The 19631-nt window shown below is 47.2% G+C and overlaps 2 protein-coding genes across 3 annotated transcripts; both read right to left on the reverse strand.

Moving 5' to 3' along the window:
- Positions 1-81: 81 nt before the first annotated feature.
- Positions 82-5989, reverse strand: htra3b (HtrA serine peptidase 3b). Its single transcript, XM_086059697.1, has 10 exons — positions 5337-5989; positions 3582-3699; positions 3385-3517; positions 3228-3317; positions 2671-2865; positions 2567-2599; positions 2284-2501; positions 2106-2204; positions 1717-1891; positions 82-414 (listed from the first exon to the last, which is right to left on the reverse strand). Exons 1-10 carry the CDS (start codon positions 5749-5751, stop codon positions 379-381), a joined length of 1512 nt encoding a protein of 503 aa, XP_085915823.1. The 5' UTR covers positions 5752-5989; the 3' UTR covers positions 82-378.
- Positions 5990-17484: 11495 nt separating this feature from the next.
- snapc2 (small nuclear RNA activating complex, polypeptide 2) lies at positions 17485-19617 on the reverse strand. 2 transcript variants are annotated; one of them, XM_086059241.1, is made up of 6 exons: positions 19251-19617; positions 18635-18808; positions 18475-18568; positions 18260-18400; positions 17911-17999; positions 17485-17819 (listed from the first exon to the last, which is right to left on the reverse strand). In XM_086059241.1, exons 1-6 carry the CDS (start codon positions 19503-19505, stop codon positions 17598-17600), a joined length of 975 nt encoding a protein of 324 aa, XP_085915367.1. In that variant the 5' UTR covers positions 19506-19617; the 3' UTR covers positions 17485-17597. The 2 variants fall into 2 exon arrangements, with proteins under 2 accessions (XP_085915367.1, XP_085915366.1); XM_086059240.1 differs by having other exon boundaries at positions 18260-18403.
- Between the last annotated feature and the right edge of the window lie 14 nt (positions 19618-19631).

The following is a 19631-nucleotide window of genomic DNA, read 5'->3' on the forward strand; positions in this document are numbered from 1 at the left end:
ACATCACAAGGTGTTACAGGAATGTTTGTTCTATGGTGGAAACAAGAACAGATGAAGAAGAGTCAAAGCAAAACAAGGAGGTAAGAGAGGGCCAATAGATTTATTGAGACTTGAACTTTCGCTTCAAAACAAGGATGTCATGCCATACCCCCGCCCCCCACATCTACTTGAGTGGGATTCTTAAAATGAGCTGCATGTATTTTATGCATTTAACAGGGCCGTCATATTTGTTAGCATGTCAACTTTCAATCGTGATGATGGAGCCGCAAATAAACACTTGCAGGGGCAGCATCTCTCCACGTCTCTTTTTTTTTTCTTCCTTTTTGCAGCTCGTGCTGAAGATGAGCGGGCTTGCGTTTTTCCTCTATGCTGTCCGGACTACGAAGAGGCTCCTTGATCCCCTCCAAGCTGCTCCTGTCCATGAGGGCATTGAGAAAGCAACATTGTCAACGCCCCGCACAAGCAACTCAAATGTATTTCTCTCTCAAGTAGGTGCACCGCGTACATTTTTTTTTTTTTTACTCAAGAGGTCCCAAAAGAATGAAAAGGAACACTTTACTCTTGAAATGTATTATTTTTGTCAAGTATAAAATGACCTTGTAAATATAATGTAAAATTCAAGCCTCTTCAATTTTAATTCTGCTACATCTACACATTTTTGATGCCTTGCATATTTGCACACATTCACCATTGCTTTAAATTTATTTTAGCTTATGTTATTGTTCTATATTTATTTTCACACTAGGCTAACCTGGAACCTCCAGTATCGTATTTTGCACCACATGTGGACATTTTTATTGATGTAAAAATAAATAAACAACAAGAACGCTTAGATCTTGGCATCCTTGAATTTTGGGTTGAGTAAAGCTCCTTGAATCCTTGAAAACACTCAACTTTAAAAATATTAGAAAATACGCTCATCATCAATGACACCAAGAAAATAAATTAGTAGGAAAGTAAGAATAAATACAGTACTGTACTGTACCAGCTGTTCCTGCGGTGCGCGCGTTGGCCTCTTAGGGGCAGCGTGGTGCCGTTCATGAATGGAGTACACACAATGAGATAAGGAACTTGGGATTGAACTATATAACTATAACTACTGTATATAACTCGTTTTTCACAGTTTGGGAATAATTTAGGCCTTTGGGTATTATGTTACCTGTATGTTTTTTGCAGCATTATTTGAAAATTCGTTATTTGTTTGATTATCACTCCCAAAGTTGATGCTAATTTCCCGTTAGCAATGCAATGTGATTGTGTCTTGACGTTAGCATTAGTGTTAGTGATTTTACCCTTGGGCGGTACTGTGATCCGTTTTGGGCTTTTTGATGGTTCTGACCAGGCCATTTCAAAATAAAGTACCTCTTAATCTGATTTAAAAATTGTATCGTTTTACAGCTCTAATTTAAATATACAATATGTGTAACTCTTTTTGCTGTGTGTTTAGTTTTGAAGTAAACTCCAACTAGGGTGTTATTATTAAACACCTTAAAGCACGCTCATGGATGTCAGGAATTTGCGTACACACCGATTGCCCAGACCTGCTTTCAAAAGTGTCAAATTGTGTGCTTGAAGCGTGTGGGAGACCGATCCATATGGCGGAATTTGTTCCTTTGCAGATGGTTGTGGGACACCTCTCCCACAATAAATGGGGTCACTCTATCACAGGCTATCCTTTAAATAGGTGAGATGTACTGTGTGTGTTTTGTGGCTTACTGTGGTGTACTGCATGATGACGTCCGGTTCAATGTTGAACAGCAGGTCGTCGTTGTCCCTCCTGACCTCCAGCAGGAGGGCCGTCTCCTCTCGCAGAGCCTTCTGCAGCTGAGCCGTGCTCACCACAGGCCGACCGTTCAGCTTGACGATGATGTCGCCGTCTCTGATGCCACTTCTGGTAGGCACAAAGAAGAAAGTCATCACAGTTGTAAAGACCGCAATTACACGCTGGGTTGCTGAACCCTGTCCACTCCAGTGTCTAGCTCATTCTGTCCATTTTCATGACATCAGCCAATGTTTGTTTTTTCCCCTTCACATTCTTCCACCATGCTTTAAACCGGCCAAACTTCGAGCTTTTGTGTGGTGATGAATGGCCGTCGGGTTCTTACTTCTGCGCCGGGGAGTGGGGAACCACCTCGTGGACGTAGATGCCTCCACCAGGGACGTCGGGGAAGTCGGGCCTCTGCTGTTGTAATTCCTCAACGAGCCTGCAGAAAAGAGCCGTGTTTTGTAAACGCAAGTGATTCCTGACTGTGGCTGGAAAAATTGCCGGCCGGCAGGACTTACGCCGGCGTGATGGTGAGCATTCTGATCCCGATGAAACGCTTCTTGACCGGCCTGATGTCTGAAGGAGACGGACGCGGGGGCGGAGGCACATTTGACGTCTCAGCTTTGCCGTACTTGTCCAGTGAGTCGTTGAGGAAGCGAGTGATCCTATCTGAAGGGATGGCGAAGGAGATTCCCGCTGCGACCTTGAGGGTATTGATGCCGATCACCTCGCCGTCCTCGATAAGAAGAGACACTCAGCTCGCTGCGTCTTTGGAAGCAAGGAAGCCAAAGAAAGTCTTACCAGATTAACCAGAGGCCCTCCCGAATTGCCAAACTGCGAAGAAGAAGACAAAAAAGAAAGGTGAGGCGTTCCCTCAGCGCGCCCAAACGCTGACAGACTCTCACGTTGATGATGGCGTCTGTCTGGACGTACTCCATGTCCGAGTCCCTGAGACCCAGCTCCTTGCCGTCTCGCTGGGCTGTGCTGACGATGCCGGTAGTGACCGTGTTCTGAAGGGCGAAGGGGCTACCGATGGCCACCACAAACTCTCCAGGCCTCAAATCTGCACTGTGACCCAGAAGCAGGACGGGGAGCTCGTTCTGGGATGGGAAGAATTAAACGTTATATTCTAAAGATAGATTCCGACATGACTCCTGACCACCCCTGGCTGCGACGTAGCTCAAGCTGCCACTGATTGGTTGAGGTTGCTGTCTATTTTGTATATGAATTCATGGACTGCTCCCTCTAAATTGTTGGCCAGTCTCCTAGGGTAAAATGGATTAAAATATTTAAATAGCACCAACAGACGCCAGGGCGCCTGACATCTGCTCACCAGTCCAGACCTGCCCATGATGACAACTTTGCCACCCCTGTGGCATGACCCTAAACCCGAACCCCAACATTATGGACATTGCCTTTTTGCTGCCCATAACTGACTCCAGATAGGAAAACCCAAACTGACCTGAGGGTTAATTTTGATGGTGGCAATGTCTGACTTCTTGTCGATGTCTCTGATGTTGGCTTCATAAACGTCGCCGTTTTGCATCTGGACCTTCAAGCGATGACAAAGTTGTCAGTGCTTAAATGTGCTTCTTGGTGACATTTTTTTTTTTTTGTACCTTCAGGTGCTGACGAGCCGACACGAGCGAGTTGCTGGACACCACGTGAGCGTTGGTCACAATCAACCCATGCTGGGAAATCACGAAGCCTGAGCCACTTGACAGGGGGATGTTGCGGCCAAAGAGGGGATGCCTCGGGTGAGAGCGCACACACGTCAACACACACACACACGCACACAACTGCCAGCAGTGTGTACCTGAGGAACAGTTCTATGTGGACCACAGCCGGGGCGATCTTCTCCACCACGTCGGCGATGAAGTTGAATTTGTATCGAGGACTGGCAGTGCTTGCGGTCCCGAGGGTAACGAGAGCACCTGGGGTAAAGCACATGTGCAGACTCAACTGCTACAACCATTAACACAATCCCCACTTGGCCTCTTTTCAGTCATTGGAAAGTATACACACAGATAGCAACTAAGGAAACAGGAAATCCTTCCAGCCCAAAATTGTGGCCGACTGGCCTTATGTTTGCCTTTAATCACTAACCCTCTATTTTGTCTGGCATACACACACACACTCACAGTGTCGCTGGTGCGTTGCATATGTAAAGGGCGTGGTGAACTAAAAATATAGGAGTCTCTTGCTAAATCTTGCTGGGGTAGATTTTTAGGATTGGGAACTGAGTTATGAAAATAATGAGCAACATTTACATCCACAATTCTTGAAGTCCCTTAAAGTGAAAATAAATTTGACGTACCATAGAGAAGATCTGAATGAATAAAAGAAGTAGCCAGATGTATAAAATGACCACGCCATTGTCGCCGCTCTCAAATAGTGTGTCCGCAGAATGTGTGAAGCCAAAAACTTCAGCTAGCGTCTTTCTTATGCGTCCTCATATTGAAATGCTTGAGCTGTGGAAGTATGTTTGAGGTGCTAGCCAAAAGCTCGCTCCCAAGCTAGCAGACGGGCGGCAGACGAAAATGTAAACAATTATTACTGGGGATTTTTTTTTTTTAAGATTCTTTTTTGGGATGGTGTCATAGCTAGCTAGTAAACTGCATGCTGCAGTGATAGCTAAGTTATAATAACCAAGTAGCAAAAAAATATTAGTATAATAATAATAATAATAACCAAGTAGCTCACAATTACGCTGGATAAGCGCTGATGTCAACAAAGGCACTCAAGTGGCAGAATAGTCGGGGAGGTGTACCGTTATAGCCTTGGCCAAAAAATGAGGGAAACCAGAATGGTGAAAAACAGGGTAATGCAATTGTGGATGACATAGTCTTTACACATCTTCAGCTATTATCTTCCAACATGTACGTTGTATTTCGAAACACACCTCTGAATTCACTTTACAGGGTCTTTAAAAGGTCCAAATCTCCCAATTCTAGCTTCTTCTTTTTTTCAACTTCTCCCGTATCCCAAAAGTCAACTCAGTTCAAGTTAAACATGATTTAAGCTTATGTAGCATAGCATGTAGCTAAAGTGATCTGAGGCAGCACGATACGTGATCATGTGCTGCAGATCAGTCACTATGTGACTATGTCAGGACTCAATTTGGAACAAGGCCCGCCCGTCCCTAATGGGAATCTACAGTGGGGATGACATCAGCCCATTTTGGTGTCTTTTGGGGAAGGTTCTCGGTCATGGTCGAAGATTTATTTTCTTTCTTGCTGCTTTAAATGAGTCAGTGAGCAGAAGAATGGCGTGCGCGTCATTGAGGAATGTGCCAAAACAAATGTGTGAGGCAGCTGTTGGAGCCCTCCTCAAAAACACAGACACTGGAATAACACGCAGCCACTGGGAGAGACTTCAAATCATGCGGCTTTGTTCATCTAAGCGATGTAAAGCGACAGGCAGAGCTGCTCTTAGCGAAGGACATTTAGTACTTTACTTCAACAAAAGAGGAGTCCAAGTGCTTTTCATGTTTTAAGTGCAAAGAAGGAACAACTCCTTCATGCCTTTGCTGTAAGATTTTCTGTATTCTGTAATTTCCCGCTCTTCATACCTGTACTGCTGTGACAGGCTCCAGGTGAGACCTGGCTGATGGGCCGGAGCCCCCGCTGCTGCGCCCTCCTGCCGGCAGCCCTTAGCTGGCACGCGTTGGCGTACGTCTTCCCGTCATTGCCGCACGCCTCCCGGCTCTGCTTGCAGCGGCACAAACCCCGCAGCGGGAGCCGCAGCCCGCCATCCGGGCGTCGGCACTCCAGGCCGTCCCCGCAGGTCGGGTCGTCCCGGCCGCCGCACGACTCGCCCTCGACGGCGGCGCACGCCAAGCAGCAGTTGCAGCGGTCCGGCACGTAGCCGCCGGGGCAGCCGGGGCTCGGGCAGGCGCTCACGTCACACCTCGCCGGACACTCTGCGCTCCGGGATGACTTTGGGACAACCAGCGCCAAAACCCACACAAACATCAACATCTGCATTTTGGCTCAACTTAAAGACGCTCAAAGTGAGTTGCTAGCGGTGCTTGTGGTGGTGGTGGTGTCGTTTCTCGTGCCGGATGCATCCTCCAGCAGCCTCGGGTATCGTTGAGGAATTGGCTTTGTCCCGTCTGTTTGCAGCGGGAAACTTCCATCCTGCAGTTCGGGAGGAGGAGGAGGCAGCGGCCCCGGAGGAGGAGCGAGAAAGGTTCTGTTTTCCTATATCCACTTTCACATATGTGCTGACCTCCAGCCTGCGCGGTTGACTTTCAACGACACAGAAAAAGCTTAATGACTGCTTTGAGCACACACCAAACGTCTTTATCAAAACAAGAGTTTTGATTTTGATCTTTGAAATACTCATGCAACACTTTTCAAATGACTTTAGAGACAGCCTGCTTTTGTTTGAAAAAATAAAAAAGACTAAAGTGTTCCTTTCAAGCTCTCTGGATAATGTGAGAGGTTGGTTTGTAGATAATGTTTTGAAAACCGAGTCAGATTAAATGCAGGCTCTGGATGAAGTGATGTGGGCGTTCACGCTTCAGTCAGCCAAAAATAAACAGGCGCAGCTGAAAAATTGCTTATTTAAAGTCAAATCACTGCTCAGTTGTGAATGTCACATGGCCAAACTCAGGAAACTGGTGAACCGTGATTAGTTGTTATCTGAGCCCTGAGCAACCGTGATGTCATTTTCCGTCAACAGCACTTGGCAAAATGGCCGCCCCCTGTGGTAGATAAAAATGGGTGAATTTTGTTTCTCAGTTAATATTCCACAAGTGCAATACTAAACAGAATACTGTGTCTAGACTAGTGAGGCCGCATAGGACATATTGTAAAGAAAATGTTGGTGTTGAATTCTCCTTTCATTATAATTAAATTACACTCGCGCTAGATTTAGGCATATAGTGGAGTGTATGAAAGTGCTCATGTCCTTGCATGAAGCCAACCATAAAAATGTACTCAATGAGCTCATTTGTGTAATAAAATACCTCTGTGTGGTATTGCGAACATTTGTTTAATGATTGTTCTTTTGCTATCCCTCAGTTGTGTAATTTTGGCAGTATTATCATTGGCAGCAGGATTCGTCTAACACTATTGATAGTGACCTCACGTGTTGTTTGTGCTGTCATAAAAATAATAAAGAGTATCAGAGCGTGAGCTAATAAGCCCACGGGCGTCAGTTGACTTGCCGTTGGCTAGCTGCCAACAGTAATATTGTGTCACCATAGTGCGATGATGGGTGGTCCATTTGGTGCCTGAACCTTCATTGGGGCTTTATTTGACGTAATCCAACTCTTAACTCATTCACTGCCATTGACATTGTTAACAAGAATATGAAAACCAATTTAAAAAAATTAATCGCCTGACTCCTTGAATTTTTAATAATCTTTTTTTTTTTATTCATTCACTCCCATTGACTGCTATAAACGTCAAAAATTCATTTGAACTATTTCTATTAGTTTAACATTTTTTCCACTTTTGTTAATATGAAAACCTAGATTTTTTTATTGTGCATTTAGAACAGATATAAAAATGTTGATTAATCGTGAGTTAATTAGTGAAGTCATGCGATTAATTACAATTTAAAAAATGAATCGCCTGACACCCTGAATTTAAAAAAATATTTTTTTTATAATGAAGTTATGGCAGTGAATGAGTTAATAGACAATATAACCTCATGCGACTATGTCACATAGACTGACAAAATTAATGGCGTTCCTGATTAAAGATGTGTTTTTTATCTTCTAATAAATTCAAATGTTTCAACATAATATAGGACCCAAAAAAGGAGCATAATCTAACCTTTAATTTAAGTGTGTTTTTTCAGTTGGGGGGGCTACTTTAAGAAATACAGTAATTATTTTACATCAACTCATGTGTGCCACAATTATATGACCCATGGTGTCAATTCTGTGCACAACCCCTTTTTGCCAACTAACAGCACCTAATCTCCTCCTATAATGTTTTGCAAGATGGTAGAATAGAGAAAGAGTTCTCAAATTCCTCTTTGCACAATCTCTCTAAATCAGGGGTCTCAAACTCACGACCCGGGAGCCATTTACTGGATGATACTTGACATCAAAGTTTAATACCAGCGCAGCCCTCACAGTTTTTGCCATGTTGTTGCCCTGGGTGTTTTTTTTGTTTTTGTTTTTATCTCTTATGGGCAACCATAGCTCAGGCTCATAACAGCTTTTGACGAAGCGTAAATCTGAAATGACACCAAGAGGAAGAAAAAGAAATCCTGCACCCAGTTCAAGTGATGCCTTTATGAAAATCTGACGTGAAGAGAAAAGTTGGCGACTAGACAAATGATTTACATGATGATAGACAATGTTTATCTAATAACATCACAAAAGCATCAAAAAACGTATATATAAAAAATAATAACACACCGTACTCACCAGAAGCGCTGATAATTAAATGTATTAATAATGTGTGCAGATGGGTGGCCAGCACATTTGCAAGCATTCTGCACAGAAATGAAGCAACGTGACTTGATTAAAAACGAAACATGCCAGCATGGTGAGGGGGTTCGCTGATTGTCATTTGCACATGATCTCGACCAAATAAAATAAATCAACAAACCGGGTACAAAGCAATAATCCCATACTTTACTACTCCTTAAATGGCTAATCAGTGCTTTCGCAGACAAAATAAAATAATTTCCCAGCAAACACATAAGAAAAGCGATACAATAAATTAGCTTCCTGAGAAGAAAAGTGTTGTTAGTGTCTTGTTGCCGATGTGTCGTTAAGGTGCTTGTTTTTGAAAGGGCGTCAGCGGTCAGGCATCCCACGATGTCCTGATCTGTGGCCTGTTGATCCTCATCTGCGAGGTGAGCACACAACATACGCATGTCTCACAAGCAGTTGCGGAACCGGCGGACCAATGGATATGTTGTCTGACTGACCTCTTGATCGGAGGAAGGGAACCCGTTGCGGTCGTTCCTGTAGGCGGCTCCGTCCATCCTGTACATGCTCAAGGTCGGGCTGGACCGGGCCGACTGTCTGAAGTCGGTGTGTTGTCGCGTCGGGGTTGGTTGCTGCCGTGGCGGCGCATCATAGGAGAACGACGGGTTCAGGTGTCCTGAAACAAGCATGCTCATTGGATGTACACTACAGTATACCTCTGTTATTTGGCGATCTTGCATTATACGTATGTTAGCATTAAGCTAATAGAAGACATCACTTAAATCACTGAATGCTTTGGGTTCTGAATACGTTAAAAAATGCTCATTGAATATAAACCTAGTGGGGCTTTGTGGTCTGCAGACTTGGGTCAATTAGTGCAGTGGGTCTCAACCGCGGTCCTCGACTACCCCTATCCAGCCTGTTTTCCATGTCTCCCACAAGCAACTCAGGTGTTTCAAACGATCAGCTAATCAGCAAGCTTTGCATGAAGCCTGATAACGATCCTCAGCTGTGTTGGCTGGAGAGACATGGAAACCAGGCTGGATAGGGGTACTCGGGGACCATGGCTGAGAACCAGTGAATTAGTGGAGCCCAGAGTTCAAACCAAACATGGTGAAGTGGCATTTAGCTGTTATGCTGCACACAAATGGAATAAGCTACCAACAGATGTGAAATTGCCATTAGTGAAAAGGATTTCACATTCAGGTTAAAAACGTTGCTTTTTTCCTATACCTAACCCTTTGATTAAGGCTTTTTTCAATCTTTTTTTAAATCAATTCCACAGTACAATCTTGTCGTAATATTAGAAACCAACTTTTAGGCTTCTGTTAATTGATGTGTTTATATGTTGTCAATGTTTTAGTAATTTAGTTAAGCTTTTAACTTTTCCTACTCAGCTTTGCTTCTGAATGTGGTTAGTTAGCTGTTGTGTTTGGAAATACTTTTAGGTGTTGCCATTTTGCAGTTTTAATTGACATTGTTAAATTCTCTTTTGCTCTGTGTGTCAGTCTTGCAGTGAACTTGAGCTGGGAGTGACAAAAGCCATCTGAGCACAGCACAAAAAGCCTCTTAGCTGTTCCAGCAACATTAAAGAGTGAGTACAAAAGATTTGCGGAGTTGCTTTTGTTGTTGTCGCTGCAACATCTAGCTCATGTACAATCGCGATGCGTTGTTGCTTAACATGACATAAAAGGACTTGCTTACCAGCATTGAACGTGCCAGTCGCGAATTTGTTGGATCGGGACCACTCAACTTCGTCGTTCAGCCAATTGTTGACCAACTTCTTTTTCATGTCTTTTTTCCTGGAGGTGGTGATTAGCACAGTTTGAAATCTGACACGCATGCTTAACTCAACTGAAAACAGACAAATATGGAGATACGGAAGTCTAAAAGTAGTGTGCAGAAACTAAAAAGTCGATTTTTTTTAGAAATTGCGTGTGAATGCTGAATTGCTGATGCTGAAATGAAATGCCGTAAAATTAGGGGGAAAGCAGAATCCGAGCAGGGGAAATCATCCAAATATTACGGCTTTTGCTATAATCAGTATGATTGATGATTTTACATCTTTCTACTAGTTCTAATGAGAATTGCTCAAATGCTAACAGTGCATATGCTAACATACAAGAAAATAACTACCTGAGAAAGTGGAAATGTACTGAATGAGCTTAACATTTTGAAGTTGGAATGATGTGGAAGGATTAGATCAAAAATTTAGCAAACATTTTGAATTAATTTGGGATTTTCATCTTGGAAAATGTGCAATACAGTACTGAAAAAAATTGGGGAAATTGGGGAATGTATTAAAAAGATGCTTTCCCAGATGGCTGTAATGAGCTGAAATGTTTTGATGACTGGAACGGTTGAAACCACTTAGGAAATCTTAGGAGGTATTAGGACAAAATAAAAATGGGCACAGAATAACTCGTGAAGGCTTCACACAATAATAGCGTTGTAGTGGTTTTGCGCCACCTTACCTCATTTGCTCTTTCTTGTTGATGATCATGTACGCAGTCAAGCCTGCCACGGTTGCCAGGAGACAAGCCAAAGTCACCGACAAACCGGCGTAGAAGGCCGTTGTTTGGATGGGAAAGCTGCAGTCTTCGCCTAAGTACCACGTGCTTTTCAAATATTTACATCTGAAAACATGCGTGAAGAGCAACTGAGTGGCAGTGATGCGTGAGCGTCTACAATGAAGACAAATGAAAGGCGAAGGACTGACTCGCAAACGGCGCCGACATCTCTGAATACTCTGCACTTGCCGTCGTTAAAGCACTTGAGCGTGTCTTTACCATAAAGAGTTTGGCATGGAGTGACACACTCCAGGACATTAGTGCCAGGGTTGGTCACAGCCCTGTAGTACCTGGCCAAGTCGGGATCCTTAATGCGCGACGCGCAGAGGGCTGGAGGGAGAAACAAAGGGCCGATCACTGCCATGCTTCACCCTTGCCATTGACTGAAATATACTTACTCTTCAAATTCACTGGAGCAGTACCCAAATTAGGCTTCGTTGTCAAATTGTAGGGACAATCTGAAAAGTGAAGTGCTTTTATTATATGGTATTGCATTTGTCCAATGTGTGCATTTCATTTCTTGAGAATAAATTCACTGTATTACTGTATAAATTCATTGTAGATCATTCACGGTTTAACAGCCCACCTGTTGTGCAGTTTAAATCAACCAACGCTTCCAAAGCCCCTTTGAGAGCGGCCACTTCAGCCTCATATTCTTGTCCATTGTTGACTTTATTTGGGATCAACAAAACCACATCGTGGCCGACGTTGACGCTGAAACGCAATGCAGGACAGAAAACATTTTAACAATTAAGATAATTTCCCCTCAATTCTGTATGTGTGTGTGTATATTTTTCCAATGTCTGTCACCCTCGTGGATTTGGCGTGTCTTTGCGGGCAGTCGTAGCGTCAGCAGCTAATCTCCTCTGTAATAAAGATAATGCTGAATGACTGTTCTTATCTACCAAGGCCGATGTGATAGCCAAGCTGAAAGATAATTGGTTGGCTTTACCTGCTCCACTCCAGAGACCGAGCGTCTCACCAAAACACGTGAGGCTGCTTGGCTAAGAGGAACAAGGAGAAGCGTTTATATTCATTGACCTGACCGCTAGACGTCTAAACATTTGCTTGGACTGGCATTACCTAACAGTGTTCACCACCACTTTCTCAAAATTGTTTAGTTCCCCTTCGTAAAATTCGCCCATCTGAAAGAGTAACAAATCATATAACCGTCACAAATCATAGAACCACCTCCATAAAACAAACACTGATCTTCAGAAACTTTTGACTTCACTAGATGTGAGTACGAAGGAATATGATTACTGTGACAAATGCACTTTGTTCAACTCTAAGCAAGAGTAACAATGTCTGTGTAACTTGTGTTAATATGTTATAATATTTACACATTCTTATGGAGTAAAAGGTATGTTCACCCTCATTTTAAATTCGCGAACAAAGATGTTGTATTCCTCTGAGTTGGTGTCATTGTACCCGGGCTTGTATTCCTGGTCGATCACCACGTCAATTTTCACCAACCGCTCGATTTCCTCTGCAGTTCATTGACATCACAATCAGGGCAAAGCCTTTAAAATACTGAAGCATGTTGACCGGATAACACATACCCAATTCCACAATATCTTTCAAGGACTGGCAAATGTCTCCATCGAACTCTGTGGTACAAATGCAGATCTTTCCATCAAACGTTCCTCCGTTTCGGCACTCGAGGGGTTCTATCGTTGGTTCTGGATCAGTCGTTGCCGGGCTTGCTTGTTCTGTGGTCTGGCCCGTCTCGGTTGGCGCCGGACTGGCTTGTTCGGTGGTCTGGCCCGTCTCGGTCGGCGCCGGACTGGCTAAATCGGTGGTCTGGCCAGTCTCGGTCGGCGCCGGACTAGGTTGGTCGGTGGTCTGGCCCGTCTCAGTCGGCGTCGGGCTTGCTTGTTCGGTGGTTTGGCCAGTCTCGGTCGGCGCCGGACTGGGTTGGTAGGTAGTCTCGGTCGGTGCCAGGCTTGCTTGTTCGGTGGTCTGGCCCGTCTCGGTTGGTGGCGGACTAGGTTGGTCGGTGGTCTGGCCCGTCTCAGTTGGCGAGGGGCTTGCTTGTTCAGTGGTCTGGCCCGTCTCGGTCGGCGTCGGGCTTGCTTGTTCGGTGGTCTGGCCCGTCTCGGTTGGTGGCGGACTAGGTTGGTCGGTGGTCTGGCCCGTCTCGGTCGGCGCCGGACTAGGTTGGTCGGTGGTCTGGCCCGTCTCAGTTGGCGAGGGGCTTGCTTGTTCAGTGGTCTGGCCCGTCTCGGTCGGCGCCGGGCTTGCTTGTTCGGTGGTCTGGCCCGTCTCGGTTGGTGGCGGACTAGGTTGGTCGGTGGTCTGGCCCGTCTCGGTTGGTGGCGGACTAGGTTGGTCGGTGGTCTGGCCCGTCTCGGTCGGCACCGGACTGGCTTGTTCGGTGGTCTGGCCAGTCTCGGTCGGCGCCGGACTGGGTTGGTAGGTGGTATCGGTCGGTGCCGGGCTTGCTTGTTCGGTGGTCTGGCCCGTCTCGGTCGGTGAGGGGCTTGCTTGTTCGGTGGTCTGGCTCGTCTCGGTTGGTGGCGGACTAGGTTGGTCGGTGGTCTGGCCCGTCTCAGTCGGGGAGGGGCTTGCTTGTTCAGTGGTCTGGCCCGTCTCGGTTGGTGCCGGGCTTGCTTGTTCGGTGGTCTGGCCCGTCTCGGTCGGCGCCGGACTTGCCTGTTCGGTGGTCTGGCCTGTCTCGGTCGGTGCCGGGCTTGCTTGTTCGGTGGTCTGGCCCGTCTCGGTCGGCGCCGGACTTGCCTGTTCGGTGGTCTGGCCCGTCTCGGTCGGCGCCAGACTAGGTTGTTCGGTGGTCTGGCCTGTCTCGGTCGGTGCCGGGCTTGCTTGTTCGGTGGTCTGGCCCGTCTCGGTCGGCGCCGGACTTGCCTGTTCGGTGGTCTGGCCTGTCTCGGTCGGTGCCGGGCTTGCCTGTTCGGTGGTCTGGCCCGTCTCGGTCGGCGCCGGACTTGCCTGTTCGGTGGTCTGGCCCGTCTCGGTCGGCGCCAGACTAGGTTGTTCGGTGGTTTGGCCTGTCTCGGTCGGTGCCGGGCTTGCTTGTTCGGTGGTCTGGCCCGTCTCGGTCGGTGCCGGGCTTGCTTGTTCTGTGGTCGGTCCCGTCTCGGTGGGCGCCGGACTTGCCTGTTCGGTGGTCTGGCCCGTCTCGGTCGGCGCCAGACTAGGTTGTTCGGTGGTCTGGCCCGTCTCGGTCGGCGCCGGACTGGGTTGGTAGGTAGTCTCGGTCGGAGCCAGGCTTGCTTGTTCGGTGGTTTGGCCAGTCTCGGTCGGCGCCGGACTGGGTTGGTAGGTAGGCTCGGTCGGTGCCAGGCTTGCTTGTTCGGTGGTCTGGCCCGTCTCGGTTGGTGGCGGACTAGGTTGGTCGGTGGTCTGGCCCGTCTCAGTTGGCGAGGGGCTTGCTTGTTCAGTGGTCTGGCCCGTCTCGGTCGGCGTCGGGCTTGCTTGTTCGGTGGTCTGGCCCGTCTCGGTTGGTGGCGGACTAGGTTGGTCGGTGGTCTGGCCCGTCTCGGTCGGCGCCGGACTAGGTTGGTCGGTGGTCTGGCCCGTCTCAGTTGGCGAGGGGCTTGCTTGTTCAGTGGTCTGGCCCGTCTCGGTCGGCGCCGGGCTTGCTTGTTCGGTGGTCTGGCCCGTCTCGGTTGGTGGCGGACTAGGTTGGTCGGTGGTCTGGCCCGTCTCGGTTGGTGGCGGACTAGGTTGGTCGGTGGTCTGGCCCGTCTCGGTTGGCACCGGACTGGCTTGTTCGGTGGTCTGGCCAGTCTCGGTCGGCGCCGGACTGGGTTGGTAGGTGGTATCGGTCGGTGCCGGGCTTGCTTGTTCGGTGGTCTGGCCCATCTCGGTCGGTGGCGGACTAGGTTGGTCGGTGGTCTGGCCCGTCTCAGTTGGCGAGGGGCTTGCTTGTTCAGTGGTCTGGCCCGTCTCGGTCGGCGTCGGGCTTGCTTGTTCGGTGGTCTGGCCCGTCTCGGTTGGTGGCGGACTAGGTTGGTCGGTGGTCTGGCCCGTCTCGGTCGGCGCCGGACTAGGTTGGTCGGTGGTCTGGCCCGTCTCAGTTGGCGAGGGGCTTGCTTGTTCAGTGGTCTGGCCCGTCTCGGTCGGCGCCGGGCTTGCTTGTTCGGTGGTCTGGCCCGTCTCGGTTGGTGGCGGACTAGGTTGGTCGGTGGTCTGGCCCGTCTCGGTTGGTGGCGGACTAGGTTGGTCGGTGGTCTGGCCCGTCTCGGTTGGCACCGGACTGGCTTGTTCGGTGGTCTGGCCAGTCTCGGTCGGCGCCGGACTGGGTTGGTAGGTGGTATCGGTCGGTGCCGGGCTTGCTTGTTCGGTGGTCTGGCCCGTCTCGGTCGGTGAGGGGCTTGCTTGTTCGGTGGTCTGGCTCGTCTCGGTTGGTGGCGGACTAGGTTGGTCGGTGGTCTGGCCCGTCTCAGTCGGCGAGAGGCTTGCTTGTTCAGTGGTCTGGCCCGTCTCGGTCGGCGCCGGGCTTGCTTGTTCGGTGGTCTGGCCCATCTCGGTCGGTGAGGGGCTTGCTTGTTCGGTGGTCTGGCCCGTCTCGGTTGGTGCCGAACTGGGTTGTTCGGTGGTCTGGCCCGTCTCGGTCGGCGTCGGACTGGGTTGGTCGGTGGTCTGGCTCGTCTCAGTCAGCGCCGAAGTCATTCCACTGTACAAAACTGGGAACAAACATCACCTCACTAATTGCAGACCTATTTCATTACTTCCCCAACTTTCAAAAATGCTAGAAAAACTGTTTAATAATCGTTTTGATGCATTTATAGAAAAGCAGAAATTACTCTGACGGCCAGTATGGTTTCAGAGCGGGCAGATCAACATCACTGGCAATAACAGAAGCGATTGAAGAAATAACAAGTGCGATTGATCAGCGAAAGTATTCTATTGGAATATTTATTGATTTTAAGAAAGCTTTTGACAAAATTAACCATGATATATTAATAAAAAAACTGGAACGATATGGCATTAGAGGTATTGTGTCAGACTGGATTAAGAGCTCTTTACATAAGAGAACAGTATGTGAAGCTCGGTGATCTATCTTCATTCTACTTGGATATTGTATGTGGTGTGCCCCAAGGGTCTGTTTTGAGCCCCAAATTGTCTATTTTGTATATCAATGACAATTGTAAGGTATCAGATGTTCTGAAACTGGTTTTGTTTGAGGATGACACCAATATTTTTTGTTCGAGGGAACATTTTAATGAGTTATTGAATGAAATCACTGAAGGAGTGGGAAAAAAATGAGAATCTGGTTTGACAGAAACAAACTTCATGTTGTTTGGGAATTGACGAACAAATGTACAAATACAAATAATGATTGATGGGGTGTAGATTGACAAGGTTCAAGAAAATAAATTTTGGGGTGTCATAATAGATGAGAAAATTAGTTGGAAGCCGCACATTAAACACATACATACCAAAAAACATTGAAGTATTGAATAAAGTCAAATGGATACTCCACATTTTGTACTGTTCCATAATTCTGCCATCTTTTAGTTACTGCGTTAAAAATTGCCGCTTTATATGAGGCGTCATTGGCAATGAAGGAGAATCCCCTGAAATATTCTTGGAACATATTGGATGCACGACAGTAAGTCAAACAGTAAGTCAAAGGGCTTTGTTAGATACATGACCCTCATATGATCTCAAGTCCTATATAATGCGAATAGAGCATGCGCATTATCTCAAAAAGACAATATTAGCATGTCTACATTAATTTTAAAATGCTCATTTAAGATTCAAGTTCCTAAAGAGCCCCCAAATATCAATTGCATTGCATACATGTAATACGTACAGAATTATGTGAGAATCTCTCATATTTGCAGCCCGAAAACAGCCTTGTACTTTCTCGTGTTTGACGCTCAATTGAAAAGAATGAACGACAGAAAAAACGCGACCTAAAACTTACCATTTGTAGAAGACAGGCCGACGAGTAGGGCAGCTAGAATCACGATAGAAGACGACGCCATGAGTACTTTACATGGCGGTCAGCACTGATGAATGACATACGATGTGAGTTGAGTGAACTTTGGCAAGATGTCTCAGGACATTTGCTTTGTCCTCCACCCACAGTTAAGATGTGGAAAAAGCAGCGTCACTGATAAAGAAGATAAGGCTGAACATAAGTCTTGTATGGAGGAGGGCATCGCCACGCCGTTTGCACTCTGCCCTCTCACACCTGGACAGCAGGAAGCACCACTCAGCCAGCATTTTATGACAAGTGGTAAAAGACTAACCTGTGGCTTTTCAATGCATCATTTGTAAAATGACGCCTACTGTTATGTTCTGATCAAATTTCACAAGCGAAACATGTTGCCCAATGAGGAAGTCAAATCAAAGAGTCAAATCTGTCAAATAGAGGGAAATGAGTGACTGCAAGTTTACACAACCTTCTTTTGTGATGGTCCAAAAGTCAAAGCTGTAAAAGTGTTCCACGCCTAATAAGGCCACATTAGTATTTTGCATGCAACACTGCATGAGTGCCATAATCAATACACTCCAATCTCAGTGTATTGTTTTAAGTTTAAAAAAAAAAGGGTAGCGTTCCCCAGCATATAGTATCATGTTTGTTTGGCTTAGTGCTAGTTATATCCCTTTTTTGTGGCATTATTCAATTTTGACAATGTCGGGCATTTACTGAGAACCATCAGTTGTGTTCTTGGCGTTGTTCTAGCCAACATCTTTATCTGATATGATGGCAGTAAGATTTATCACGATATTGATATTTTGTCACACTCAAAACCACCACCATCAGGAAAAGATCACCCGTTTGAGTACATCGCTTTAATTGAGAAACAACAGCAATACAACACTTGAAATAACACCACATGTACAAATGCAACAAAGACGTTGCGAGCGTAAAAAGCAATGTGAAGTCCTATCTTCTCTTCAGCAGCTCCAGTGGAATCATGAAAGGGTTAAGGGGCGGGCACAGTCCCGTCCACGCAGGTTCGCTGCCCCCCGATGTTTGCTCTGCAGCAGCAGTGTCGACGTCGTTCCGCTGAGGCTCCTGATCGCTTCCTCGCTGCTGCCTCTCCAGCTCCGTCAGCTCTTTTTGGGCCGTCTCAGAGTCCTTTGCTTCGGACAAGTTCTGGTGCGCCTGCAAGACGGAAAGGAAGGCTGTAATTAGTCCACATTAGTGATTTGTGCTCCCAATGCGGGTTTTCTCCTTGTAATGGGAGTGACTTTACTTGAATGAGATGTCTGTGCAAGCTTTGGCAGCGGAGGAAGCCCAGTTCCTCCGGGAGAGACATCACCAGGTCCAAGAACACAGCGCTCTCTAAGTAACGAGACAGGACAGAAGCGGCAGAAGAACTCACTTGGTAAAGATACTTGTGTAGAAAAAGACTGGTAAAAGTTTAACTCCTTTACTTAAGTAAAAGTACAGACTGAAATGGACTTAAGTACCAAAGTCAAAATGAATCTCAGTACCTGTTTTGGCACAAAGGGAAACAAAACAAATAAAATAATGCAAACAAACTAGATCCTCTAACAGCTCAGCCTCTTATATTGAAAAATGGGCCGATAGGCCACACTCACCCATGGCTGTGAGCTCACACTTGTTCTTCGGCTTGTGGATGCCACCTAGGTAGTTGTAGATCTTCTCAAAGTCCACCGTGAAGTTTTCAGAGGCGGTCGTACCTGAAAGGCTTGGCTGCTCAGCTGGGACCACCGCGCGGGCTACTGGACAAACAACAAGAGCCAAACGTAACAAGACATTTGGTCCCAGTCCCCATCCGCATCCCGGTCCATACCTTGGGCCGGCATGGGTTCGCTCTGTGCTGCGTCGAGCTGCGGCGGTTGGCAGTTCTTGAGGGTGTCAGGCTCCGTGGATGCCACGGTCCACATCTGCCGGCAAGAAAACTTTGGTCAGCAACATGGACATTTATCTGATTGTCATTTGTTCTGCTGCACCTGAGAGAAAGCCTTGGAGAGCGGAGCGTCGAAGCTCCCAGACACGGCCTGGGCCAAACGGGTCCACAGCTGGATGGGCGCCAGCGCCTTCATCTCTGTCGACGTCCTGGTTTTTAGCTGCAAGATGGCACCGGAGATCACCTTGTTCTGGACGCGTTCCACCACAGACTGGATCTACAAAGACCGAAGCAGTGTTGGGACACTTGCAAAGCATTAAACAAGAGCACCGGCGTATATGTATGGATGTCAGACATTGAAAGACAGCTACACTATTTTTTGTTGCACTTCTTCCCTTAGGATTTGCATTCACCCTCACTTGTTTGTGGTTTGCTCTGCGGTTCCTAGTTGAACTGCTAGTCAGCAGTGGCGCCCATAATTATTAAAACAAGTACTGTAGCGCAAAGTTTGTCCACCGACGTTGTAATTATGCAACAGAAAGACGTCAATTACCGGCACCCGAGCAGTGTTCCAAAACTATTTTTAATGGCCTGACCAAAAATCTCGACACAGCGATTAGGGGACGAGGGTGGATGATTGGCAAAAGAGCGCACAGGGGAATGTTTCACGCGACAAGTGCTGTTTTGTCGTAACAACATACGATTGGAGCATAACGAACCTCGCAAACTGAGCGAGAGGGCACATCCTGCTTGAGCAGATTATAGTCGACGTTCCCCGGCGAGCCGCCGCCGCCGCGGGAACTCTGCCTCTTCAAGGAGCTCTGCCTCTTCAAGGAGCTCTGCCTCCTCAGAGCGTTCAGTAGCATCCTCAGCTCCTTTCGGGGCCAATTGCAGACTCGCCTGGTTTGGGCAGGCTCAGAGTTCGGGCTCAGGTTCCGAACCGATTTGTTTCGCGTGCGAGGCGGCGGCTTCATGTCTAATCGACAACGCTCAGGCCGTCGGTCCGACGAACTTAAAAGCAAATAACCACTGACAACTTTGGATGGATGGAACTTGAGACAAGAGTCACTTCCGCTACAAGGTGACGTCGGGAGTACTTC

This window comes from Leptonotus elevatus, chromosome 17 (assembly GCF_054856555.1).
Source record: "Leptonotus elevatus isolate MCC_2025b chromosome 17, RoL_Lele_1.0, whole genome shotgun sequence".
Taxonomy (NCBI): domain Eukaryota; kingdom Metazoa; phylum Chordata; class Actinopteri; order Syngnathiformes; family Syngnathidae; genus Leptonotus; species Leptonotus elevatus.